General features: G+C 45.3%; 3 protein-coding genes across 9 annotated transcripts; 1 reads left to right on the top strand and 2 right to left on the bottom strand.

Moving 5' to 3' along the window:
* Positions 1 to 389: 389 nt before the first annotated feature.
* Positions 390 to 7,208, bottom strand: si:dkey-16l2.16 (ras-related protein Rab-35). The gene is made up of 8 exons (XM_034592646.1): positions 6,983 to 7,208; positions 4,677 to 5,534; positions 3,302 to 3,352; positions 2,696 to 2,819; positions 2,465 to 2,589; positions 2,229 to 2,353; positions 1,855 to 2,052; positions 390 to 1,821 (listed from the first exon to the last, which is right to left on the bottom strand). Exons 2-7 carry the CDS (start codon positions 4,771 to 4,773, stop codon positions 1,903 to 1,905), a joined length of 672 nt encoding a protein of 223 aa, XP_034448537.1. The 5' UTR covers positions 4,774 to 5,534; positions 6,983 to 7,208; the 3' UTR covers positions 390 to 1,821; positions 1,855 to 1,902.
* Positions 7,209 to 8,209: 1,001 nt separating this feature from the next.
* On the bottom strand, positions 8,210 to 17,129 carry srrm2 (serine/arginine repetitive matrix 2). 7 transcript variants are annotated; one of them, XM_034592634.1, is made up of 14 exons: positions 16,862 to 17,088; positions 15,309 to 15,560; positions 15,114 to 15,209; positions 14,577 to 14,762; positions 14,078 to 14,161; positions 13,928 to 13,996; positions 13,815 to 13,844; positions 13,547 to 13,663; positions 13,167 to 13,305; positions 11,223 to 13,078; positions 9,839 to 10,507; positions 9,669 to 9,740; positions 9,106 to 9,213; positions 8,210 to 8,689 (listed from the first exon to the last, which is right to left on the bottom strand). In XM_034592634.1, the coding sequence occupies exons 2-14, from the start codon at positions 15,554 to 15,556 to the stop codon at positions 8,635 to 8,637; spliced, it is 3,729 nt and encodes a 1,242-aa protein (XP_034448525.1). In that variant the 5' UTR covers positions 15,557 to 15,560; positions 16,862 to 17,088; the 3' UTR covers positions 8,210 to 8,634. The 7 variants fall into 7 exon arrangements, with proteins under 7 accessions (XP_034448525.1, XP_034448526.1, XP_034448528.1 ...); XM_034592635.1 differs by having other exon boundaries at positions 15,309 to 15,591; XM_034592637.1 differs by lacking the exon at positions 16,862 to 17,088 and having other exon boundaries at positions 11,223 to 12,792; positions 12,832 to 13,078; positions 15,309 to 15,556.
* Positions 17,130 to 19,992: 2,863 nt separating this feature from the next.
* Positions 19,993 to 26,355, top strand: arl6ip1 (ADP-ribosylation factor-like 6 interacting protein 1). The gene is made up of 6 exons (XM_034592647.1): positions 19,993 to 20,162; positions 21,028 to 21,161; positions 21,746 to 21,865; positions 23,592 to 23,709; positions 24,132 to 24,216; positions 25,391 to 26,355. Exons 1-6 carry the CDS (start codon positions 20,127 to 20,129, stop codon positions 25,507 to 25,509), a joined length of 612 nt encoding a protein of 203 aa, XP_034448538.1. The 5' UTR covers positions 19,993 to 20,126; the 3' UTR covers positions 25,510 to 26,355.
* Positions 26,356 to 26,672: the final 317 nt, after the last annotated feature.

The raw sequence follows: 26,672 nt of genomic DNA on the forward strand, positions 1-26,672 counted from the left end.
ATCGACAGTTCAGCTTCACTCTTCAGCTGCAGCTGGTTGTGACAGTTGAAGCTGACTCTCAGTCAGTTCTTCTCACAGGAGATGGAACCCACTCAGCAGAGTCACAGACGCTCAGGGAGTGAAGGAGGAAACTTTCTCATGTTCACACATCAGACTGATGCTTTACAGTTTAAGTGGTGATTTAACTGTAATGACATCAGGATGATTTCCTGCTCAAAAGGAGCCGAAGTTAAACTAAAACTTTGTAAGTTTCAGTAAAACTGCAGCATTGAAAACAGATTTCAAAGTCCTGCTCCTGAAACAATGCTTACACACTAACAGACGTATTGATTAACACCATCTCTCCATTTCACTTTTTACATGAATTATCGTTGCATCTGAACACAAACTCTGGATTTATTGCTTTATTTGGATTTGGACACGTTTGCTCGGCGACAGATTTACATTAAAAACAACAAACAACTGGAACATTTTGTCGTCTAGTCGGAGTTTACTGGCGTTATTTAACTGAAACAAGGCAAACGTACATTGAGACTGAACACAACTGTTAGTGTGACGTTTACGATTTAGTAACGACTACAACCGGTTCCCTTTCAGTGGTAAAACACTGGTTAGAAGAACAAAAAGGCAAAACTCAGTGGTTCACTAGAGCAACGTTAAAGGACCAGAACAGTGATTTTATTACAGTTAGTTTATATCTCAGTTCTATTTAAAAGCAGATTGTAGTGTTTTTTTATTTAAGTTTGTTTCACTCTGGATGAGAGGAAGTAACCCTGCCTCCTCCATGTTAGTAGATGGGACATTTTAGGTACTGATGTACGAACAAGTCTTCATGTTCCTGTTCAGTCTTGTTTTAATCAGATATTTGTGGAGCTGCGACTGACTCACGCTTGGTTTCACAACAGAAAGATCATCACTCTGATGCTTTGAGTCAGATTTCATGTCCAAGATAAAACTCAAAGCTCAGTCATTTTCCCAACAAATACTTCGAAGATTTTCAGTTTTTCCTTTCTCCAATATTTAAACAGACTCTAGGTTGGAACCGTCCGACATATCAAGCACGTTAAAGACGGGAAGTTAGGAATCTGTAAACAGCTCTTTTCATTTTATACACTGAAAAATAAACGATTAATCAAGAAACCAATCACCACATTAATGGAAAGTAATAATAAACTTTAAGTGCAGATGTCTGAGCTCCTCCGTCCTCAGGCCTCGTCTCAACATGAAACTCTGAAACACTACAACCTGCTTCCATCTAAATAACATCAGAACGGTCCGTTCACTCGTCACCTCCCGACTGCTTCAGGAAGTCAGTGATGACGGATCCAGGCTCCGTCCACACGGATACGTCTTAGTTTTAAACTGAAAACACAAACACGTCACATGACTGTTCACATACACTGGTCACATGTGATGTAAACAGGAAGTAGATTGTCTCTGCAGTTGGTTGCTTAGTAACAGAAGTGATGGGGAAGAGTCCGAGCAGGGATTTCTTTTCTCTGAGCGACGAGTCGAGTCATGTGACTGATGAGAACCAATCAGGAAGAGAACGTCTGCGTCGTCGTTTACTAAAGTCTCAGTTTCTGTTCAGACTGAAACTAAAACGAGACCGGCAGCGTTTACAAACTTCTGTTTCAGGCGCTCGACAACTGCAGGCGTAACCGTAGCAACAGTGATGCATTTTAAAACTAAAATGTAAAGTGTGGACTGGGCCTGAATCCCTCAGTGACTGGAACAACAGCAGTTAAGCAGTGTGACCCGACTGTTGTGTTGAAACTTGGCGTAGTAAGGAGCGAACCACAGTTTCTCACATTCATATCTGCAGATGAAACACTCATCTCCAAGGCACCGTTTTCTTCGTTAAGCGATGAGTGTCGAGTGGCTTTGGCGTCCGTCTGCGTCTCAGCAGCATTTCTTCCCTCTCTTCCGGCGGTCCCGGTCCCTCTGGGCGTTGATGTTGACCGTGCCCTTCTCCCGCTCTCGCTCCCGCTCGGCTCGGTTCTGACTCTGCTTCTTGGCTCGGAGCACCATGTGGGTGAAGGCCATGAACATCTGGGAACAAACACAAAACTCTGTTTGAAATGTTCTTTAGATCTAAATATGAAAAACACGAGTATATAAAATACACGCGTTGACAACACTCTGGTTGTCACTTGTGAAATTGAATCAAAACTAAATCTAATGTAACATTGTGATATAAATGAAGCCACAGGACGTCTTTGAGTTACCTCCTCTACGTTTATGTTTTCTTTGGCACTCGTCTCAAAGACCCGAACACCCACCGACTCCCCGAAACACATTGCATCCTGGGTATCCACCTGCCTCCGGGCAGGGTCGTCGCTCTTGTTCCCCACTGAGAAAGAAAGCAGCAACTTTAGTTTTGTAATGAAAACATTAGTCTGGACGAAGCCTCTTCAGACGGTTACATGACTTTATCTAAAGTCCTGTTGACGCAGTGACTCACCCAGGATCTTGCAGACGTTGTCACAGTTCTGGGAGATTTCGTTCAACCACCTCTTCACATTTACAAATGACTCTGGATTCGTCACATCGTAAACAATAATGACACCGTGGGTGTTTCTGTAGTATCTGCAGGGAGGAGGAGGAAACTGAATGAACTGACAGATACAGACTCAAACTAGAGTGAAGGGAAACCCCTGAACATAAAAACCAGCTCTGGTCTGGAGATGATTACGTTGACGTGATGGTTCGGAATCTCTCCTGACCCGCTGTGTCCCAGATCTGCAGCTTCACCCGCTCTCCCTCAATGTCCACGGTTCGAATCTTGAAGTCCACGCCGATGGTGGTGATGTAGCTGCCTGCAGGAGACCAGCGGAAAACACACATCATACACTGAACACTGAGTCACACACACACACACACAGGATGGACTCATATCCTCATTTAAACCTTAAAAGCTTGTGGAGCAGCATAAATAAAGATGGACGACAAATCTCCACTTCCTCCCACTGTACAAAAAAGAAGCCATTTTGCACCAATGACGTCGACTGGAGTCAGAGTCTGAGCAGAAGTGATCGTAGAGCGGAGCCACAGTCTCCAGGCCCCCCCCTCAGCTGTCAATCATCACGTCTCAGCCTGTTTTTATATCATCAAATAACTGATTCAAACCAAACTGATCAGAAACACATGAACAAACATCAGTGAGATAAGAACGAGCTGAAATGACAGAAACATCTTTGACAAACATTTGTTTAACGTCCTCTCAGTCGGAGGTTTTCTGTGGACGGACTGGAGGAATAAAGCAGTGATGCAGAGTATTTGTGAGAATGTGGAAACTCACCAGAGAAGGAGTTGTCTGCGAAGCGGAGCAGGAGGCTGCTCTTCCCCACATCTGAGACAGAAACACACCAGAGCAGCAGTTAAGTCACTCTGAGGAAATGTATGTGACCAATCAGGAGCAGAAGGAACAAGTTACTGTCGGTGTGTCGGTCACGTCTCAGGACGACAGAGCGGCGGCTTCAGTCCAGTAACAACACACAGAAAACAGGAAACTAAAATACAAGGACAGACTGAACTCACGCTGGAAATGTGACAGCATGAAAGGTCTGATTAAAAGAGGATGAAATCACGTCCATTAATAATCTGCTGTGAACTGAGAACCAGTAGTAACTTGTCAGAACGAGACCTGATGAACCAGAATGAAGCAGCAGCAGAAGATCTGTTCCACATTATGTGAAGTCACAGAAGAGAACAGGGCGTCTGATAATGTTAAGAACGACACGGTGTTAAAACTATTCTCTTTAAAGAACGTTTGATTCTACGTCTGCAAACGACTCGTTCGCACCTCGTTGGGTTCAGACCTTCACACTTTTCAGTTGAGTCTGAACCTAAACATCAGGGGGTCCGGTTCCTCAGACCAGTGATCTCATAATGACAGACGTACGCATGTCAGACACAATTCTTTAGGCCCTAAATTACAATGTGAAACCAAAACTAACAGATCAAATGAAACTATGGAACAAACATGAAGCTTCAGACTCTGAGAAAACGTCCTAAATCACCAGAGCGTGAAAAACAAATACATTTGGAAATATTACATTTGATTCAAGCAGATGTTTCGCTGAATGAACATTAAAACCTGGTGAAAATATCAATTATGTAAATAACGTAGAAAACAAAGGAACAAGTTTCCTGAGAGGTGAAGTGTCGACAGAGTCAGAGACACCATGACACCTGATCACTCTCCTACAAGGTGATCGACCATGACTCAGCATCTCCTGCAGCAAGTCCAGTGTTCATCAAGAATCACGTTCCTCAGACTGTTCACTGCTTCTGTTTTTCCAGACTTTAACATCAAGTGTATTTTATTAAACTCGTATCATCGACCTCCTAGAACGACAGTGTTTAAGTTTAAATCAACGTTTTATTTATATATATATATTAATCGCAGCTAAACGCAGCCCTGGTTTTGTTAGGGGCGTGTCAAACTACATTATGCAAATGAGGCGGATGAACATATTCCTACTTTCTGTCCGTTACCACAGAGCTTTAAACTCTGAAAACTATCAGAACGAGCGGAGGAAAGAAAAAGTGAAAACATGATTTTAAATGATTTAACAGCTGATAAAAAGTTCTGTTTTCATGAGCGTGTTGATGTCATTTGTTCCTTCAGAGCACAGTGACAACATTTCGTTAAGGAGTTAAAAAGCACTAACTGGAGTCTCCGATGATGAGCAGTTTAAAGAGATGATTGTAGTCTTTTCCCGCCATCTCGAGGCCTCGTTCTGAATTTCCAAGTAAAATCAGTTTCATAGGAGGAGGCGATGATGCTGCGCTCGCCGCTGTCGTTCCTTTGCTCCACCTCCCGACGCTACGAGCTCAGAGCAGCACGGGCGTTTGTCCAGAACTCATCAGCAGTGTTCCCACGGCGCCAACACCAGAACATTTCCAGTTGAATTTCTGCACGTTTAGAGTTTTCGGTTTATCCTTTGAGTTTCAGTGTAAACGTTCAGAGTGAAACCGCAGCAGCCGGCAGAACATGGAGCATTTCTTAAGACCTCTGCATTCGTGATTCATGCTCAATGGTTAAGAGCGGCCGGGTGGTTCCACCTTAGTTCCAGTTCCACCCGATGAAACTCCTCTGGGGGGGGATTTCCAGCTCTTGGCGACTCATCGATTTTGAAATCCACAGTTCTGTCAGAGGCTCCCTCCTTCTTTCGATCCCACAGTGAACACGGTGTCTTCACAGAGGTCTCAGCGCTGAGTCGCTCGTCTGAGGCTCCGGGGCGGAGGGATGTGGCATCTTGTGGTTGGAGCTCTGACAGTTAAATGTACCAGCGACTTGACAACTGATTGTCAACCCAGTTATTCCCCTGAGCTCCTGCACGGCTCCATCCCTTATTTAACAGAAGTGAGAAACGAGGATGTTCCTCTTTTCACAGGCAGCTCGCTGGCGGTTGCGTCTGCTGAGGTCCCTCCGGGTCCGTCCCTTGATTTCACTTCAGCTCCTCTGGTCCTTCGGTCAAACGTTTCTTCACAGGAAGAGGACTTCTTCAGTCCAGGTTGTAAAGACACTAAACAAAGAAAGGAGGGAGAGGTAGTATGAAGTTAGACCATCCATCAGTGTGTGTCCCTCCTTACCTCCCTCCCTGCTCCTCAAACAACAGCTGAGTCACTAAATATAACTTCCTCATCCTGCTTCATCCACCCCCGTCCTAGAACTCCGCTGGGTTAGCGAGGAAGCAACAACAAAAGCTAACTCGGGCCAGGGAGGTTCGGCTCGCTTAGCTAACGTCGCTAAGGTTTCCATAAAAACAGGAAAAGCTGCTTTCAAGCAAACGGAAGGGATCCTGATAATCTGAGGCAAACTTCACATTAATGAAACATTAGATGAAACACATTGTGCAGTACATTAACAGGTTTAATCATTAATCCTCCTTCAGATCAGCTGATGTCACTCAAGCTGTTTTAATTCAGCTCTGACAAGGACGTCACGTTTTCATCTGCACTGGTTGAATTGTTAGATTGAAGGATTACACAGAACCTACTGAGCAGGTTATCAGCACACTCGATACAAGGAGGAGTCATTCGATTTTGGTGCAGATTCAGGAATTATTTTCCATCTCATAGTGAGTGTAACTGTGTAAATCGTGTGTAATGTTATTGAAGCTGTCGGTGAACACTTTGTTTTCAAAATATAAAAAAATCCAGTTTCACTTCATCTTTGTTGAAACCTTTTCATATTTAGATTTGATTAAGAAGCTGATGATTCAACAAAGAGTTTTAATTTAGAAACATTAGAATAGAACATTCTCCACCTTGTGTTTCTGTTTATAGAAACTATACCAGTTTAAACAGGCCTGTACCGAGACCTGCTAGTTGTAAAGTATATAAGTGTTTAACTGACAGGGAACGACCTTTAGAGAATCGAACCTGACGAAGTCACGAGTCTTTTATAGATGAAGCACCGAGCTGGTGACAGACACTCACCTTCTCCAACGAGCTCCAGCTGGAGCCAGACTTCATTCTGAATTATCTGACTTTTAGGTAATTCAGGATTAATGGGGTTTCAGTTTCGCTCTGGTTGCTGGTGATGACATGTGATTAACGAGGGAGGAGCCTTCTTCACTTCGGCTACAGTTAAACAACATATGAAGAAGCATGTTGGACAACATGTGAAATATGTCCCGTGTTTAGACGTTAAAACGGAGTTGACTCCAGCGGGAGTGTGAGCTGCAGCTGCGGGTCTGAAACAGACAACACACGAGCCACAAACACACTTCACCTCACGTTGAGTTTAAAACTGTCTGAGCCGAACACACAAAGGACACACGACGTCTAACACAAAGGTCCGTTTGTGTGTTGAGACCGTGAACCGAGGCCGATCAGCGGGGAAACGGGAAAACGTCCCGTGTTTTAGAGCCAGTCTGGGCCGACGGAGCCTGGGGCCTGTTCCCCACACGTCAGAAAAACTTCCCCCGGAGAAAGTTGAACCCTCCCCGGCCTGAGCGTGAACACTCACCGCGGTCAGTCAGGCCGTGAGCCCGCTGCTCCTGCTCCGCTGTGTCCGGCTGAGGGCCGCTGGGTGTGGGCTCCGGTGGGAGAGCGTCCCGGCTGCTCCTGGTCCCGGTCTGGTCCTGGTCCGCCTCTGGTCCTGGTCTGAACCGACTCTGACTCGGGTCCTGAACCGACCACACCTGCCTGATGAGCCGCTCATCATCTGATGCTGCGTTCAATCATGTGGGAAAAAACACTTCTGGGTCACATGTCACTAACGGAGTATTTATTAGTATTTAGTATTTATCAAATCAAATATACTTTATGTGTCTTGGGCCAAAGTACTACAGGACAGGACTTTGTACTGCAGACAACATGAGGACATATCGTGTAAAACCCAGAGTAATAATACTGAATAAAAGTGAGTTGAATATGAACTGAAAACACTAAGAGGAAGGAGGTGTAGATCCTGGTGATCCTGATGACTCCACCTTCCTCCACATTCACACCTTCACACCTTCACCTGCTGCTCTGAAGCCTCAGTTTCACAGGTTGTTCAGCCATCTTGGTTTTTTGAGACCAGAAGTAACCATGTTTGGAGGAGCAGGGGGTGGAGCCTGACTGAGATCTCGAGGACACGCCCACCCACACCAATTAGACAGTACCAGCTGTCAATCACTCTGTGGTATCCACCCCCCCAACACATCCAGTGCTTTATGGTCTGTTTGACTCTAAATGATCATAATTCACTAAATGAACATCAGCTGTTTGAAGAAGACTTGAAACTAGAGACTGAGACAGAAACTCCTGAATGTTTACTGACGTGATAAAGTGAGAAGTCACTTTCTATAGAAACTACCAGATTGACCATCGCCTGCTTTTCCTACCACGTTGTAACGTGACTGGTTTATGTCCTAGTTGACCGACAGGCAGCTTCCACGTCACTCAAACAGAGGGCGATGGGGTTTTAGGTGGAGAGCGTTTGGTGACGTAGTCCTTCGAGCGGCAGGACGGTGTGTGACTGTTAAAATACGATAGTGATGATGTAGGAACATGTCACTCAGATCGTCAGTGGGACTCACCGATGTGTTTTTAATAGTTTATGGAAACGACGCAGATCTACAGCTCAGAGGAATGAATCAAGTGTTTAATGCACAGTTTTGTTAGCAGAACAAATTCACTGTCGGTTTGATTATTAAAAATATAGAACCTTCTTCACGATGGATGAACAACAGCAAATATGTCACACAAATAAAATGTACAATTGCCTTTTTATTGTTATCAACCATTTTTCAACAAAGAAATTAACCACGTTTCAGTTTCCCCTCACATTAAATGGCAATCACGAATCTGTTACATGTTAATAACCAAAATACAGACAGCCCATATCTACAGGTAGAACACAATAAACAGTACAGGTACAGAGGAACATCGTTACTTTAACTCAGCTGTTTTCATGTGTTAGCTTTTCTTACTCAGCTCATAAGAATAAATGTACAGACTGGTACTGCGTCACCACTGCTGATCCACTGGTCGCGGCTCAGAACCAAATCCAGTCCCCAGACATTCACACACGTGAATCATCTGACGTCTGTGAAGTTCATGTTGTTCAGACTCGTCGCAGGTGAGTGCAGAAACACCACAGAAGAAGAGGGGACGAGTCTCTGGGTCCTCAGCTCATTTCCTTCGTCTGCTGGTTGACGAGCGACTTGGCGACTGTCGGCTGCCGCTTCTGCCACGAAGAAGAGAAAAAGAGGAATTATTTCTTCTGTCGAAATAAGATTTAATTAAGACACAATAAACCCGCTGGTTAAGAATTAAAGTGTTTATGTAAATTAAAACCTCACTGATCTGGATTTTGGGGTCGATGCCGATATCCGGGAGTAAAAATGTTAAATACCGATATATCGTCTACCGTGTGTTTGTATGTTTGTTTAAATTGTCGATAATTCTTAAGATGTTATCAAAGAAATGTAAGTGAGGTTTGATATTTTACAGTTTAACCATTGAAATGAAAACAAAAGGAAAACATATACAACAATAAACAAACAAATACATAAACATAAACACTGATACATCTGAATAACACCTCAACTAGTTAAAGCTGTTTCTCATTCTGCTCCGGTAGACGTCTTGGCGTGTACAGACCTGCGGCTCGGGGAGGACGGCGCTGCTCTGATGTATCTCGGAGGAGAATAACTGAGGGAGCGAGAATCTCTCAGTGAATCAGCCGGGATCCGCTGGGGCCTGACAGGACTGAGAGGAAAACACAAGAGTTTCAGACTGTCACTCTGAGGGAGGACGATGCAGTGCAACGAGCAAGCAAGACTAAAAGGTAGTTTTCAAATAACAATAGAGAATGTGAGCGAACATCATCTTTTTCTGTGTTTGAAACAGATCGAGTTCTTCTGTCCGTGCACATCTTCTGAAAGCTGAGGGTTATGGACCAAACTGATAAATGAGCAATACCACTGGAAATTGTGTGTGTGTGTGGGGGGGGAATTGTTCAAGCAAGACGAACATAATCTATTTGATGTTGGGCAAAGGGACAAAGTGAGGACAAGTGGAGGACCTGCCCTCTAGTGGATGTTAACAACAATGCCAAAGTAAAGGACTGATGGTTCCTTCATTCGAAACAGACAAATCTCTTTTTGTAAGTAAAGGTTTAAATGAGCCTCGATTCTACCTGAAGCTTCTTCTCCTCCTCTTACCTCTTGTTCTTTGTTTCCTTTTCTCCGTCAGAGGAGGACGAGGATGAACTGCTCGGAGCTTTGGTGGTTTTCCTGTTAGACAACATGAGAAAAAGGTAAATCCTCTCTGAACAATAAAACATCTCATCTTCTATTCTGTCGTTCGTGCTCATTCCCTGTCGCCTGCTCACCCTTTTCCTGGCTCCGCCTCAGAGTCAGAACTGTCTGAAGAGGAGGATGAAGACGATGAGGAAGAGGAGGAGGAGGAAGAAGAGCTGGAGCTGCTGCTTCCGCTTTTCTTAGTTGCCTCCTTGCCGTTCACCGTGCTCTCGCTTCTGACCGTTTGGTCTGACGGTCGAGCGGCAGCCGGTGGCGACTCCTTCCTGGTTGGACCTCGTGATGGCTGTTTGGCGTCTGATTGGCTGCTGGCCGGGGACCTTCTGGAGGTCACGTCGGAGCGGCGGGGGTCCGACTGGGAGCCTCTTCTACCTGAGGGTGGAGCGTGGGAGGAGTCTCTGGAGGGACCCTGTGAAGAGGAAGAACGACTTTTCTGCTCTCCATCCTCTTTCCCTTCATCCTCTCTTCTTCCGTCTTTCTCTGCTGGTAGTTTTGTGTCTTTACTCTCGCGAGCCGGTGAAGGTGAAGAGGAAGAGGAGGAGCCGGAGCCGGAGGAAGATGAGGAGGAAGAGGACCTGCCAGGCGGGGGAACATCTTTTGGCTGGATCTTCTCTCTTTCTCTCTCTTGCTCCACCTCCCTCTGTCTAATCCGCTCGTTTTCCTTTTCTCTTTCTCTCCCTCGTTCTCTGGAGAGGGAGCGACTGCTCCTCCTCCGTCGCGGTGGAGAAGGAGAGCGTCGGGACCTGGAGGACGAAAATATGAAGCAGATGATTTTAAATGGATAAAACTTTGTCATTCGAGACAAGAAAAACAAAGGATTACAAATATTTAACATCACACTACATCTACCAAATACAGTTAATGTTCCTTAAACATAATTTTGATCTGGGATTAATTTCCATATTTTCATAAAAAACTCAAAGAAGTTTCAGTCTGACCCTGTGACCTTTATTTTTACTTCCTGTGATGTCATTTCCTGGAGAATGTTCAATTGCATCATGTCTGTAAAATCAGTAAAACCTCAGCTAATAGGTAAAATACAATGAACCTACTGAAACTGTGTCATCAATTTAGAAAATATAAAAATCAGATGTTTTTTCCATCAATAAAAAAGATTGAGCCTAAAGATTTTTAAATATAGAAACATGAACTAAATCAACTCAATAAGTTCTTTGAACCATGAACATTTTAGTGTTTTTGAGAAATGAACATTATTCTCTGCTCCTCTCCCGACACTTAATGCAACCAAACATAATGAGCTCAAGTATGATGAGGTACATCTTTACTCCTTCATTACATCAGTGTAAATGATGATGCAGAATTAAGGGATTCATCTTTTATTCAAAATACTTCTTTAAAACGTCTCGTCCATTTGTCTCCTCGTGTCCACACTGCGTCACTTACGAGTTTGTTTTGTTCAGAAATGTTTCAGAATGTACATGCAGGTCCTTGTCTTACCTGTTGGGGGGGCTGCGCCTCCTCTGGCTTCTGGACCTGCTGCGTCTTGGAGCCCGATCACGTTCTCTGTCCCTCTCTCTGTCCCTCTCTCTGTCTCGGTCCCTCTGCCTCTCTCTCTCCCTGTCTGACCAGGCCGGAGGAGGGGAGGCTCTCCTGGATCGGGGCGGGGCCTCCTGGTACTGCCTTGGTGGAGTGCGACGGGCCGGGGAGGTGGTGGTTGTTTTCTTGGGCGGAGAGCGTGACCTCCTGGTCGGGGGGCTCAGTCTCGCCGCCCTCCTGGCTGTGCCCCTGTCCCTCCCTCTATCCCTTTCCCCAACTTTGGCCTCCGGCCTGTTTTTGTCTGCCTCAGAGTACCTGCTGCCCCTGCTGTGGTCCGCTCTGTTGGGTGGGGAGGGGGGTGGACTGGGACTGTCCACCTGTGTGGGGCTGTATCGCTCCTGACCTTTGGGTTGGGACGGACAGTTGTCTACAGGAGATCTGTGAGGAGGTCTGTCTGTCCTCTCGCGTCTGTCTCCTCCATCTGGTCGTCTCAGTGCGTCTCCCTCAGATGCAGAAGCAGAACTTTCTTTTCTTCCATTGGTTAAATACCGATGAACTGCAGCTCCAATGGCAGCTGGGGCACTTTTCATGGGACTGGCTTTTTCCTTCCCTGCTGCCTTCTTCACCTTGCCTTCCTCCTCAGAGGATGATGAGGAGGAGGAGGAGGATGAAGATGAAGAGGAGGATGAGGAGCTGTCGCTGTCACTGCCGCTGCTGCTGCCGCTGCTGCTACCACTACTGCTGCTGGAGCTCTCTTTTCTTTTCTCAGCCTGTTTTGCCTTGTCTTCTCGTTTCTCCTTTGCCGGAGGGCTCCTCGTCTTCTCCTGACGGTCCATCGTGTCGGGTCTTTCGCTCGTGTTTTTATCAGCAGGTCTGAGATCTTGTCTGCTTCCTGCAGATGGTCGGACCCCCTCCTCTCTTTTCCTGCCGTCTTCTTGACCGCGCTCTCTGTCTGGTTCTCCCTGCTTGTTCAGATTCCTCTCCCTCTCCATGTCTTTTTCTCTTCTCCTCTCCTTCTCTCTTGGACCCCCACTGGAGACAGGCGAGCGAGAGGCGGGGGACAGTGAACCACGAGACGGGTGTCCAGCCCTTCTCCGGTCAGGTTTCTGTTGGCGAGGAGACACCTCCCTCTCTTGTCTCCTCCCGGTGTCTTTCCTGTTGTCCCTTTCATTTGGTGCCCTCGAGTGCAAATCTCTCTCAGTCCGGCGCTCCCTCTCTCCACTCCTCTCCCTTCTCGCTCTCTCCTTCTCAGGAGGTGAAGGAGACGAGGAGTCGTGTTTGGTCTTTTTGTCCAGTTTACTCCTGTCTTTTTCCCTCTCAGTGTCTCTGCTCCTTCCCCTCCTGGTCTCCTGTTTAGGTGGTGGAGAAGGAGATGAGGAGTCATGTTTGGTCCTCTGAGGAGCATTCTCCTTTCCTTTGTCCTTCTTTTCTCTGCTCCTGGACCTCCTCCCTTTCTCCACATCTCTGCTTTTCGAGCTCCTCCCTTTCTCCACGTCTCTGCTTTTGGACCTCCTCCCTTTCTCCCTCTCATTTTCTCTGCTTCTCGACCTCCTCCCTTTCTCTCTATCATTTTCTCTACTCCTTGATCGCTTTCCTTTGTCCATCTCTCTGCTTCTGGATCGCCTCCCTCTCTCTCTCTTTTCTATGCTCCTTGAACGCCTCCTCCTCTGCATCTCTCTGCTTCTGGAGCGCCTCCCTTTCTCCCTTTCCCAGCTTTTATCAGTCTGTGGCGGAGGAGAGGGGGATGAGGAGTCATGTCTCCTCTTGGCGGAGGTCTTCTCCATCTCACTCGGGCGCTCTCTCTCAGGATTGGGCCTCTTTGGAGGAGAAAAGGTTGAAGTTGGTGTGAATTTTATTATCACAAAAGTAAAAGATGAAAAAACGAGAAGCAGCTCCGGACTTTACCGTTTCTCTTCCCTGGCGCTGTGGGATGAGCTCGTCGTGGCCCCGCCTCCTCCTGTCGGGCGATCTTTCCTGTCTTCCATCGTCATCTTTTCTTGCAGATTGTTCCTGTTGACGTGACCTCACTGGAGCTGGAGACTGACTGTTGACACGACAGAGAAAAATCAGTCAGACACTGATGAAAATAATTATAAATCAGTTTTAGCTCAGTAATAAAGGACCCGAGCTGATCACGAGCTAAATGTGAAGATATCCTGGAGTTTGTGTTTCACATATGAAGAACACAGCAGCAGATTGTCAGACTCGTTTGAAACCACAGGAGAATGTGGGGAACATTCAGGTGGAACAGGTGGAGCCTTTTTGGGACATTTCTTTTTTTGTACCTGTGAGAAGAGTCGGAGGAAACACCGCTGCCTTGCACCGCCTTCGTTTTTGGAGGACTCGAACTATCACTCTTCTTTCCTTTCTTCTTTGACACCTTCTGTTTCTCATCTGAGGAGCTTTGAGTGGACGAGAGGTTGGATGTGAGGACGAGGCTGACCATGAACCCACTTTCTTCAACATTTCATATTTACAGCAAAACCAGCACCAGAACTGAAACAACACGATGATTTCATATATAAACAGACGGTTCCATTTAAGTTCACCTACCTGTCTTCTTCACTCTCTTCTGACACCTCACTGAAAAACAAATATCCCAGTTATTAATCACTCTCCATGTAAAATCAGTCAGTGAATCATAAAAGAATCTGGTGGTAAAATACCGCTTCTTTTTCTTCTTTTTAGATTTCTTCTTCTCTCTGCGAGGAGACGGGGAGGGACTCTCTGAACTGCCGGGACAAGGAACAGGAACAAAGTCAGACCGCTTGTAAAAATCTTTATATTTTCTATTCTTATCCAGTTCGTTTTCTCACCCGTCTCTGTTCTTGTTTTTCTTCTTCTTCTTCCGACTGCGCTTCTTGGGAGGAGAATCTGAATCGTCCGAATCTTCCACCAACCTGAGAGAGCGAGAGGGCGAGAGACGTCAAGTCAGGGACGGAGCTGGTGACGTCTAATCATACTGGGGGTGAGAACTGTGGTTTTGACAAACTACTGCTAACTCACTAAAACATAAAATACCCTGGAGCAACACAAACTAGAAATGTATTTTCAAAGTTGTTCTGATGAAGCTGGTATTGATTCCTATTTATTATCTGAAATCAACATCATTGACACCAAGGCTGTCACTTCTATCTCAGTCGAACTCATAAGTTAATAGATCTGAACATTTTTCTGAATATCAAGGTTTTTATTTTAGATCGATTTTAACGGGATCATATAAACATTATATTAATTGAGCCACATTGTTCAACTGTTACTTGTGATAATAAAAAGATAATTAAACATGTATAAGCAGCACAGTGTCCCACTCACGTATATTTCTGTTGCTGCTGCTTCTCTCGCTCCAGACGCTCCTGCTCTCTCTTCTCCTTCTCCCTCTCTTTGCGGTCGGCGTGGAAGGACGAACCATCCACGTAGTCGCTGGAGATTCCAAACGCAGCGCGGAGACGGTCGTTCTTCTGCTGGTTGGCCGCAGCCAGGGCATGAGTCTCCGTCGCCCTGAGGAGAGGAACAAGCCAAACAGCTTTCTGTCACCAATACTGTGTCGTATAAACCAATGAGAGGCTCTCAGAACTTTATTAAAAGAAAGAACAACGATCCGGAGTTTCTTCATGCAATGGAAAATGGGCAGTACATACAAATGTACATAAACACTTTAGTCTCTAGTTTGTACAGTCAGACTTTGATCTTGTTTCTGTGATGTTTTTAATGTAAAGTTCCCAAGACTAATTCTACTCAGGGGCAATAGTTTATTCTTCTGTTTTTACATAAACAACACGCAGCAGCTTTTAGTCTGAACAAGACATTTCAATGGAGCCAAGTTAAATTCAGGTTTTGTGCTGTACTCACGTTGGTCTCTCGGCGGTGGCAGGAGCCGGCTCCTCTTTCTCCTGCAGCATCATTCGGAAACTGTTCACCTTCTCCTCTATCTCCTCAGCAGAATACCTGAGCGTGAAAGCAGCCATGAGGATTTAACAATGTACAAAACATGATTTGTAATGTGATAAGAAGTCAGTTCAGGTTGGTGAGCACATGTGAATTTACCCTTGCTCCTCCATCATGTCCTGTAACTCAGCACACTTGACCTCCAGCTGCCTCTTCCGCTGGTGCTCCAGGATGTCCGCATTGGGCTGCCTGTTGAGCTGACTCTCCAGCCTCTCCCGGTCCTTCTCGTCACGATCACCACCGCGCTCGTCCCGCGGCCGCTTAGCGCGCACGCTCGACAGGTTGCGCTGCACGTAGCCATTGGTGCCACTGCCCCTCGGAGTCGTCAGGCCAATCCCATTGTACATGGCTCTGCAAAAACAAATCAGGGGTTCAGTGATTCGTGCTGAAACCAACCAACCATAGGTAATATTAAATATTAATAAGTTATCAAAGAGCGTTGATCAGTTTTCTTCAATCCCATTTGATGCACTTCTTTTACCACTTGTCTCTCTGTAGTTGAGAGACGCACATTATCTTTTACATGAAGCTTGGATCATCTTTTCTATGCACAACATTACACAACATTTATATTTTAGTTAAGGCAGATACTCAACAGACATCAAATCATTTCACACATCTGTGAAATACAGAGTAAACATTTTACCCATGACTGAAAGTGAACTTATGTTAAAATAAGATATCTAAATATTTGCTTTTAATTCAAATATATCAGAAACAATATATTTGACACGTCATAATCATAATGACACATTATCAAAACAGACTCAACAATTAGAAAATATAGAATTTACAATTTAAAAACACAGATACTCATTAAGAGGTTTTTTTCTGTTTCCAGTGAACATTTGAGATATTTTTTAAAGAGTTTATCTCGTTTAAATATGCTGAAAGAAAAAGATTGTTTTTAGGAAACGTAATTTAAGTGAGGAATATTTATCCAATATATTTAAATGATTTCCCCCCTCTGATGATTTCTCCTCCATGTGAAGACCAGATGTTCTGATAGTTATATTTGTTACATCTGGATTATTCTGATGAACACCAGTTCACCAGCAAAGCAGTGGAACACATTAAAATAGTGACGGGCTTCCTATTCTAAAATGGCTGACATGAGTAAAGTGGCAGATCCTTGTCTGACTGTGTCCAGAGTCCTGGACGGGTCCACGGTGGGAAACACCGGAACCATGAATATTAAACATCTGGACCACGAAGACGAGCTGCTGCAGCTGTGACGCTCATTTATTGACACTGGTTAATTTAAATGTGGCCCAAGTTTCTCTCAACGTTGCGAAGAACTCGTGAAAAACTTGAATCGTCTGAGTGTCGTCGCCTCGAACCTCCATGTGGTTCTGATTCAACCCTTCAGGATCGAAGACATTAGGAGACTGTGTTGCTCATTAACACGTGCGCCAGAACACAAGGGGCCTGTTGCTAAGTCTGTTAGCGCGGAGATTACAGACGACTAGCGAGCTGGTGAAACACGATTACTACTAACTTTACTAACTATAACCAGCAGAGCCGCCGTGAGCTGCTCGAACGCGGTCACTAGTTTCACACCGCGGTGGATTTAACGCTTAAACTTAGGACAGGCCCGACCGCGAACCAGCCCACTCTCAGCTAGCTAGCGAGCTAACGTGTTCGTTACGTACCAGGGTTTTCTCCGGAGAGAAAGCGGCGTCGGAGGGAAATGTACGATAAATAAATCCCGTAGATCCAGACACCGGAACAGACTGAATACCAACCGAGTCCTCGGAGCGGGGAAGAATAAAGAAACGCGACTAGTTAGCTTCGAGCTAACGGCTCCGATCACCGAGCACAGCAGGACGATGAGGAACCCAGTGACGTCACACGCACAGGACGTGGGTCCAGCCGGAGACGCGTTCAAGTGAAGTCGGTTCAACGAGCTTCGCTTTGTGTGTTCGTGTAACAAGGTAACACAGATATTAGTAATTCAGTGATAATATCAGTATTAGTACAGTAACTGTTGCTGTCTGTAATTAGTACAGTAACTGTTGCTGTCTGTAATTAGTACAGTAACTGTTGATGTCTGTAATTAGTACAGTAACTGTTGATGTCAGTATTAGTACAGTAACTGTTGATGTCTGTAATTAGGGCCCGAGCACCGACGGTGGGAGGCCCTCTTGAAATTGTAAGGATTATTCTTATTATAGTGACCCAGATGATTTGGCTTTTTGAGGCTTCAACATGCTCAACTTCTTACCAAACTTTGCAGAAAATTAGAAAGTGGTGATAATTTACGTATTCTGGAGTAATTTGAAATGGGCGTGGCAAAATGGCTCAACAGCGCCCCCTGGAACGCAGCCCCTAGGTTTCCCTTTGACCGATCTTCACAAAAATCGTAGCCCAGGTGTATCGTGACCAGACAAACAAAAAAGTCTCAAGCTTATATATACAGTCTATGGTCTCAAGGGGCATTATGAAAAACGCAACAGGAAGCCCGCCATTTTGCATTTAGTGGCCATTTTGGCCATATTCCACATTTTTACTTTGACGAACTTGTCCCAGGGCTTTTATCTGATCAACTTCATATTGAGGCGTCACAGTTTGATTACACGCCATCAAAACACGAGGTTCTGTATCTCGGACATACATGGTCCAATCGAGTCCAAACGAGACATGTAAGACAAGAGTCCCGGCCTGATGACATCTACACAGAAATCATGACTTAAAATCACAGCGCCCCCTGGTGGAAACAGGAAATGTCTTGTTTTTTGCATGTCTTCCACTTGGATGTATTCCTCCTCATCCACTTACTGCAGCCATATCAAACTGTGTCAAACGGGTCTCAACACATTGATAATGAAGGCATAAGATTACAACCTCCCTCCAACTACATTTGTGTATCAACACTACCCCCCCCTGAAAATATTCATATGGTTTTAAGGAATTATTAAGTTATTTTGCCAATGGGCGTGGCAAAATAACTGACTAGCGCCCCCTAAAGGGCAGCCCCGACACCACGATTGGCCGACATGTACAAAAATCGATGGGGACATGTGTCGTTTCATAACAAACAAATAAGTCTCTTGGATAGATATGCTAGACCAAACAGGAAGCCCACCATTTAGGCTTTAGTGGGTTTTTTTTATATATGTTTTTTTTTTCATTTTTTTTTTTTTCTAGGAACAGTACAACAACAGTACGGCTTTTTTTGTGGCGTTAAAAAGGCGTTATGGGGAGCGTTATGGAACAACGCAACAGGAAGTCGCCTATTTTTGACGTCACACGTTCGATCATATCAACTTTCAATGACGTCATCTCAACAACATGGAGATTTTTTGTTTTTGACCTGAACAGATCAGTCTGTGCGTAGTGATACTGACAGCGCTGCACGTGATGGCGTGGAATGTAGTGCGTGATTAGTGGCCGTGGTTCGGAGCCGTTTCTCCCGGTTCCCCCCCCCCCTCCGCGGCCTAATCAGTACAACAACAGTACAACACTACCATCTGGTGGACAAATGCGGAAACTGTAGAAACAGTCTGTCTCTAACAATTACTATAATAACAATGATTTATAACAATAATATTTAAATTCTTACAACATATTTAATTTAGATTGAAGTTAATGTTGGCTCTTCTTCTTCTTATTATTCTAACCCAGATGATTTGGCTTTTTGAGCCTTCAACATGCTCAAAAGTGGTGAAAATTGAATCTATATTGACTCATCGTCACAGCGCCACCTGCTGGCGACAGAAAGTGACATGTTTTATACTTTGATGAACATGCGCTTGGTCATTGATCGCTCTCTCCACTAACTGCAACAGGCTTCAAAATGCATGAGCTCGGGCCCGTTAGTGCTACAACGTAGCCCTAGTTTATCATGTTTCTACTTCATTATGGGCCAAAACACAGGAAACTACCGACACTGTGGAGGAAACATTGTTTAATCTTACACTAAAACTGACCTTTAAATTACAGCCAGGTTCACTTTCTATACTGTGATTGAAAAATGCAAACAAACATAATGTTAAAAATCACACAGCGTCAAGTAATTATTTTAAAAAGTTTTTTTTTATTCAGTGATTAATAAAAGTAGTAACTTCAGAAGACGCCACACTGAAAGAGACGATTTCCTTAATGAGTCAGCCAACGCCTCACCTGCGTCCAATTCAATCTTTAGATGGATTAGAGAGAGAGAGAGAGAGAGAGGGGGGGAGAGAGAGAGAGAGGGGGGGGAGAGAGGAGAGAGAGAGAGAGAGAGAGAGAGAGAGGAGGGGGGGGGGGGGGGGGGGGGGGGGGGGGGGGAGGAGAGGGGGGGGGGGGGGGGGGGGGTGGGGGGGGGGGGGGGGGAGAGAGAGAGAGGGGAGAGAAGAGAGAGAGGGGGGGGGGGGGGGGAGAGAGAGAGAGGGGGAAAGAGAGAGAGAGAGAGGGAGGAGGGGGGGGGGGGGGGGGGAGAGAGAGAGAGAGAGGGGGGGAGAGAGAGAGAGAGGAGAGGAGGAGAGGAGGAGGGAGAGAGGGAGACTGAGAGAGAGGAGAGAGAGAGAGAGAGAGGGAGAGAGAGGAGAGAGAGGGGGGGGGGGGGGGGGGGGTGGGGGGGGGGGGAGAGAGAGAGAGAGAAATAGAAGTGAATAAAAACATAGTTCAGACCAGGACCCCACATGTTGTCATGAATGATTAAAGCCAGTCACGTGTTTTCTTCTTCCTTTCATCTTTTATTTGTAATAACCCTCCTCTCGGAGCTCACGTGTCTGTGACGTCGGACTACGTGTCTGTGACGTCGGACTACAGGTCCCAGAATGCCGCGGGCCGCTTGTGACGCAGGTCAGAGATAAAAACATCCTGGCAGCGCTCGGCCGTTAGTGACGCTGCGGCCGGAGGAGGAAGTGGATCTCTGCGGTTCAGCTGCTCCACAGTTACAACACACCGAGCTTCAGGGGCACGAGCTGCACCACCATGTCCGAGGGAGACAACAAGAGCGCCAACATGCTGGTGAGTGGGAACCAGCGCTCCCCTGCGCGGCGCCAGCACCGAGCCATGCTAATGCTAACGCTAACGCGGGGCGCCGCACGCAGCCGAGGACATTTTGAGATGGATCAGTGTAACTCTGCTCCGGCGGGAATCGAACGGTGTCATTTAGTCTTAATTAACCACTAGCTCGACACCCAGTGGACGCTAGCTAGCGCCCCGACAGCTGCTAGCTCGTTAGCTCGCTGGGTTAATGCTCTTGACCCAGCTAGCTGCCGCGGAGACGTTTCCTCTGTCACTCAACCATCGTTAACGGAAACCCGCCGCAGGAGCCGCGTGAAACCGGAAAACGGTGAAATCCGGTGAAGATGGTTGAGTTCGATGTGTTCGCGTCGTGCTGATCGAACCGTGTGTTACTGCACTGTCACGTCAGTACCGTGGAAAATACCGTTACCTGCTGCCTCATGGCCAGAGACACACACAGACAGACACACACACACACACACACACACACACACCATTCAGTTTAGAATCCTCTGTAATCACATCCCTACAACCAGTTTGAAGTCCAGCAGAGTGACACACCTCCAGCTTTCCAGACTGAGCCGACTGCACCCTTCTGTGTGTTGTTATATATGATGGGTTAAAGGTCATGCAGGTCGTGGGTGAGCAGTGCACATGTCCCGTTTAAAAACCAGGTGAACTAGTTTGGGTGTAGTAGAATAAACAGTTTCACTTTATGCCTCAGCTGAACTTGACCTTGACTTTTGCAGAGATCCTTGTCTCTCTCACATGATTATTATTCTGATATCGTCGTTGCCCAGTTTAACGAGCAGACAGATCAGGGATGTGATTATTAGTTTGAAGTATAACGTGTTTTCTGGTCCAGGCTCAGGAAACCGCCCAGCTGGAGGAGCAGCTGCAGGGCTGGGGTGAGGTGATCCTCGCCGGGGACCGAGTGGTGCGCTGGGAGAAGCCCTGGTTCCCTGGAGTCCTGATGGGCGCTACCACCTTGCTCTTCCTGTGAGTCAACCTACTGTGTGCTGTGTCACAGGGCGACAGACAGCTGGCTACATAGTTAGCATAGCTCGCATTTCCCTTCTCTCAGCAGGGACATTGCATTAACTAGACTGAGGGAAGTAGAAGACACAAACTCAGCTGCTCCACTCTGGTTTAAAACTGTCAGGGGGAACAAATAGTTGTAAAGATTATGTTGAGCCTCATTGTTGAAGCATGAAGAAGGAAACGCAGTAGATTACACAAGATTAGTCTGATTATGAGCTTATCTAAAATTCTTCAGTTTGTCAAAGTAACTCTTGGAAAAGCTTTTCAGTGAAACTAACAATCAGTCTCTGTTAAAGGTTCTGAGTGCTAACACCACACAGTCCTGTTTCTTCAACATGCACACACCCTCCCTGTTTATCTCTGGTTTTCTCTTGGAGGCAGATGGTTTAAAACCAGCTCTGGATAAATGAGGGGGTCTGTTAGTCATATACTGGGAGTGAACTTCTCTGCATTGCACAATAAAGACTGTTCTTCTTTCCACCTGAGTAGCTGGAGTGAAACCGGTTTGTAACACCACTGACGGCTTTGTCTTCCTCCTCCAGGATGATTTACTACCTGGATCCATCAGTGCTGACTGGGCTGTCCTGCACCGTCATGTTGCTCTGCCTGGCGGATTATCTGGTGCCCACCCTCGCTCCCAGAGTCTTCGGCTCCAATAAGTGGTGAGAGGCAGAACATTCATTTATTAAAAGGTGGAACATTGAAATGTTTTTTACATTGTTCCATAATTAGACCATGAAATTAATGGTCTCATTTATTTCTTTATTAAAAATGATTGCGGTTCAGATGAAAAGTTTCTGTGTTGCACTCAAATATCAGCCGTACCTTCTGAACAGATGGACCTCTCACTGGGGCGTCTTTCTTCTCTCTTTTTGTAATTAAAGGCAGAACATTATGAAATGGTGTCATGTTTCAAAGACTTAACTGCACACTTAATAAATCTCTGGAGTAAAATGGGCCATAAATCGTGCTTGTGTGAGAGGCAAGTCGCCAGGGAAATAACTTATTTATCTGCATCCAGCTCCATCCAGTGATTTTAGAGTTTAAAGACTTATTTTGAGATGTGTGTTTGTGAGATTCATTTAACTGTTCTTCTTTCTGTAGTGTGAGTCCTTCACCCTTTTGTTATGACATCGATTACAAATAATTGTTTCCTTCCTCCATGTCATACATCCCCTGTGTGACATGGAAAACAGACTGAAACGCAAAGAGATTTGGACCAAAGAGTCATTTGGGGGAGCAGGGAGTTTTCATTTTTGCTGTACCTAATATGATGACCTGAAAGCTGCCACCTGAAACTGGTGCTATAGGGTGTCGCCTCGCTCATGGAGCTTTGACATTACACAGTGCTTGCATAAAGCCCTCGACTCAGCTGTGTGCGTTTGATGGTGAGAATCAGACACCGAGGACAGGATAGAGTAACGTCCTGCAGCTGGCACAGAGTGGTGGACGTCTGACGCCTTCAGACTTAGTATGTCACCCTGCGAGCAGAGCGTTGGTCTGGATCTCAGTCCACAGACAGCAGCCGACAAAAGCTGGGTCTGTTCAGTGAGGGTTTGAATTAACAGTAAAGACTTTCTCAGTGTTTATTGTGCTGCAGTAAGTTGTCATTAACTAACCTTTGTCAGACTAGTGCTTCTAACTTTCATGCCTGAGCTTTTAAATGCAGTTTCTATGTTTTGATGCAGCTCAGGAACATGCACATTAATCTGTCGAGTCTGAACTGAATTCTTTAAGAAAACAAAGTGAAGCTCAGGCTGCAGTTTCCTGCAGAGTCAGTCAGATCGCTGGAGTGAGTTGGATAAATGGAGCGATCAGTCTGGTCACAGTCGTTGTTTGGATTCCTGACACCAAGGACTGAAATAGGAACGATGGCTAAGCAGAAAACAGGGGCCACTTTTCTCAGCGTGCCCCCCCCCCCTTCTGCCTCCCCTGTAGTTATAAAACACTAGCACACAAACGCAGGCTGATAATCTATTCATACCTGGCTCAACATGAGGATATAACCAAGAGCTACTGCTCAGCCAGGTCTTTATCTGTCGATTTCTTTTGCTCAATGAACCTGATGTTTCTAAAATAAAAAGCCTGTTGTGCCCAGTCACCAGTTGGTTCACTTGGATTTTCAGTTCTGATAGAAATCACCCAACAAACTAATGAAGCCTGTGGATCACTTTTCTTTGTTCACACTGGAAAATAACTGCAACAGTCAGGGACGTGTGACATTTATACATTTAAAAAAGCTATTGAGACAGTAGCTTGTGTTCTCTCCTGATGACAGGATGGTGCTGTCAGTTAATATTGGTCTGAAAACATCCCCTTGGTTTTATTTTATTTCTTTAAGCAAACATGTGATTTAACGACTTGTCTCCATTCTGTCGCCATGTGCAGGACCTCTGAGCAGCAGCAGCGTTTCCATGAGATCTGTGGAAACCTGGTGAAGACCCAGCGTCGGGTCGTGGGCTGGTGGAAGCGTCTGTGCGCCCTCAAGGAGGAGAAGCCCAAAATGGTACATTGATGATAAAGTGACTGAACTGTAGACTCCAACCTGAGCTGTGAAGCTGTGTCAGGGCAGTAAATCAACTCTTATCTGTTTCTTACATGCTGAGCTTTCTCTGTGCTCCAGATAAAAATATCCTCAGCTGATTGGGCTGCTCCACTTAGCAGACGGCAAACTGGGTTAGAGGCTGCGTTAACCAGGTCTCATAGAATCAACACTGTTAAACACACACACACACACACACACACTGTTAATCCACACTCTTTAATTCAACATAGCTTGTTGGTTCTTTCAAAATAAGAACATGTTCTGCTAAATAAAATAAACCCAGTTTCTGTTCATCTGAAGCTTGATTCTTTAAACTCAGTGATGTTGGTTAGTTTGAGTAACTGTAGGTTGAATGTAATGTGACCCCCCCTCTGCTCTCACAGTACTTTGCCTCCGTGATCAGCAGCCTGCTGGCAGTGGCCTGGATCGGACAGCAGGTGCACAACCTGTTCCTCACCTACCTGATTGGTGAGTATATTACAGCTTTACCTTCTATCCTCCTCCACTGGTGAAGGACTTGGATCTTCCTCGTATGTTGGTGGATGTATTTTCTGTCACTCATAAAGGTTCTGGATGTGCGATCAAATGTCTGAGTCAGTGTCTCTGGACATTTTCTGGATCTTCTCCTGCAGCCTCCTGGTAAAATGTCAGTGAGTCCATGTGAGAGAACTTACTCAAGTAACTCTTGCAGCCACATGATTAATTCTGCTGGAGGCTTGTTTTAATATCTCATGCTGCTTTCAGCTGCAGCTGTTTTCCTTGTGTATTGTAATGATGGAATGAAACTGTAGCACTGATGCTGTGTATGATTTCATCATGTGAGCGTGACCCATCATTACCAAGCTTCCTGGTACCATGACTCAGAAGTGTAGCTCAATAACTGGATCCCTGAGGCAACAGACCTCTACCTTGACGATGGTAATAATAAGCTGCTGCTGGTTTCTTCCTCTTTAAGGACACGAGGAAGGTGTTTATCTCCTCAATTTGCAGTGAAAGTCAAATATTATAATGAACAAACGCTCCTGTCAGACCTGCACCTGCACAGCGGTGCCTTTGGGAAAGTGGAGGCTGTCGTATGATGAGACGTATTCATCTGATGGGAAAACCCTGAAAAAGAAAGGACTTCAGAGAGGAAGTGACTCTGAAACCACAAAGTATTCTGTTTGAGATCCACTATCTGCTTTCATGAACTTAAATTCCACCAGTTCGGTCAACACTTCTGCTTCCTGTTAACCACCCAACCTTTCACTAAGGTTAACAGGGCGGCTGGTGTTGTGCCTTCAGGCTCGGTCAAGTGGAAGCTTCTTTGATTAAAGAGCTTTTTGATGCTCATGTCTCGGTCTCTGAAAAGAGAAATCATGGGAAATGAGGCGTTAGGTTTTTGGCATCAATTATGAGTCAGTTGCGTAGCAGCACTAAAACATATTTGACACAAAGCTTGTGCTCAGCTTCCTGGGAACTTGCTTGTTTGAATGTTTCCACAGTTCAGATCATAACTCTTCTGGAATAATAAGGTTTTGGAAGTTGTCAGACAATCCTGGACAGCAGATTGCTGCAGGCTGAACGTGTAGGAAACCTTTTCCACCAGCTGGGGGACTCACGAGAGCTCTGGCATCATGTCTGTGTTTTCTCTCCCCTGCAGTGAACTTCCTGCTGCTGCTGCCCGGCCTCAACCAGCACGGCGTCATCTCGAAGTACACCGCCATGGCCAAGAGGGAGATCAACAAGCTGCTCAAACAGAAGGAGAAGAAGAACGAGTGAACGGAAGAGTGGACGAAGAGGGGAATCTCTGAAAGATGAATAAGACACAAAGTGGAAGGAAGTTTTGAGAAAGGGCCTCCTTTGTTCACGTCTCCGCCACAGAGGGAGACACTTTTTTTTTTTTTTTTTTCATGTGCTGAATAAGTTTCACTTCTCTCTCTCTCTCACTATTTGACATTTCATCACATTTTATTTTCTCATGAATTTGCCATGCATGCAGCCACATGAAGGTTCTGACACAAGTTTATCTAAAGCACTGAAACATTCTGCAGCACGTTACACACACACACACACACACACACAGTTTAAATCCTCCTCCTGTCTCTTATTTTAAACGTGCTTTGTTTTAAGATGTTAGTGATGCTTTTAAGCCATTCCCTCTTCATGGACTAAGTGACTACTGAGCAGTTTTTGTAGCATTACTGCATCATATTCTCCGATTCTTCACACTAGAGTTTTTTTTCTCAGGACAGTTTTTGTCAGATGAGAACAGGTCATTAGTGTTTTTTGCTTTATTTGTATTTAACTTGGCACTAAAACAGAACTGGATTTAAAGCTGAGCTCATCAGGGGCTCAACCGTGTCTAGATGCAGACATACTGCTGCTAGCTGGACTCTGGTCTATTAGCTCTTATATAAAACCACACAGTGTGTTACTGGTGTGGGCTGTTTCTGTGTAAATAGACCTATCCCTCCCCCCGTCCCTGTCAGTCAACCTTTTCTCTATTCTCGTTATTTATGTGTTATTTCCTCTTCAGTCTGATCACTGTCTGTCAGCTCATTTCATTATTTGTCTTTATTGGAGATCTTATGAAAACGATTAAAGTTTGATTTAAGTGAAAATCCATGTGTTGCTTCTTGGTTTGATTTAAGATAATTGCTGTTTTTGAGCAGCTGCATTTCTCACAGGTTTCAGTCTTGAAATTGTCCAAAGGAAGGTCACAGGGTTATTTAAGATGGTTCCTCATCTGGGGAGCAGGAATGTGAATTCAATAAACATCTTCAGATGTTATCTTCCCTAATGATGACGCTGATGACCTCATGACTGACACGCACTCGGACTGTTGGGTTTTTTGGTCAAAAATATAATGTAAAGATTTGGGGGTTATCAAGTGAGAAAAAGACAAATCATGTCACGTAGAATAAACAGTATAATCTTAAACT

The sequence above is a fragment of the Hippoglossus hippoglossus genome, chromosome 8 (assembly GCF_009819705.1).
Source record: "Hippoglossus hippoglossus isolate fHipHip1 chromosome 8, fHipHip1.pri, whole genome shotgun sequence".
In the NCBI taxonomy this organism is placed as follows: Eukaryota; Metazoa; Chordata; class Actinopteri; order Pleuronectiformes; family Pleuronectidae; genus Hippoglossus; species Hippoglossus hippoglossus.

What these genes read in the sequence shown, in the direction of transcription:
- srrm2 (XM_034592634.1), bottom strand. Translation starts at nt 15,556, where the DNA reads ATGTACAATGGGATTGGCCTGACGACTCCGAGGGGCAGTGGCACCAAT. An exon ending in AGCGCCAGGGAAGAGAAACG is followed by an intron (nt 13,079 to 13,166) that starts GTAAAGTCCGGA and finishes TCTCCTCCAAAG; the next exon opens with AGGCCCAATCCTGAGAGAGA. An exon ending in GAGGCGGAGCCAGGAAAAGG is followed by an intron (nt 9,741 to 9,838) that starts GTGAGCAGGCGA and finishes GTTGTCTAACAG; the next exon opens with GAAAACCACCAAAGCTCCGA.
- arl6ip1 (XM_034592647.1), top strand. Translation starts at nt 20,127, where the DNA reads ATGTCCGAGGGAGACAACAAGAGCGCCAACATGCTG. An exon ending in GCTACCACCTTGCTCTTCCT is followed by an intron (nt 21,162 to 21,745) that starts GTGAGTCAACCT and finishes TTCCTCCTCCAG; the next exon opens with GATGATTTACTACCTGGATC. An exon ending in AGGAGGAGAAGCCCAAAATG is followed by an intron (nt 23,710 to 24,131) that starts GTACATTGATGA and finishes CTGCTCTCACAG; the next exon opens with TACTTTGCCTCCGTGATCAG.
- si:dkey-16l2.16 (XM_034592646.1), bottom strand. Translation starts at nt 4,773, where the DNA reads ATGAAACTGATTTTACTTGGAAATTCAGAACGAGGCCTCGAGATGGCG. An exon ending in CGCAGACAACTCCTTCTCTG is followed by an intron (nt 2,820 to 3,301) that starts GTGAGTTTCCAC and finishes GGTCTCCTGCAG; the next exon opens with GCAGCTACATCACCACCATC. An exon ending in AAAACATAAACGTAGAGGAG is followed by an intron (nt 2,053 to 2,228) that starts GTAACTCAAAGA and finishes GTTTGTTCCCAG; the next exon opens with ATGTTCATGGCCTTCACCCA.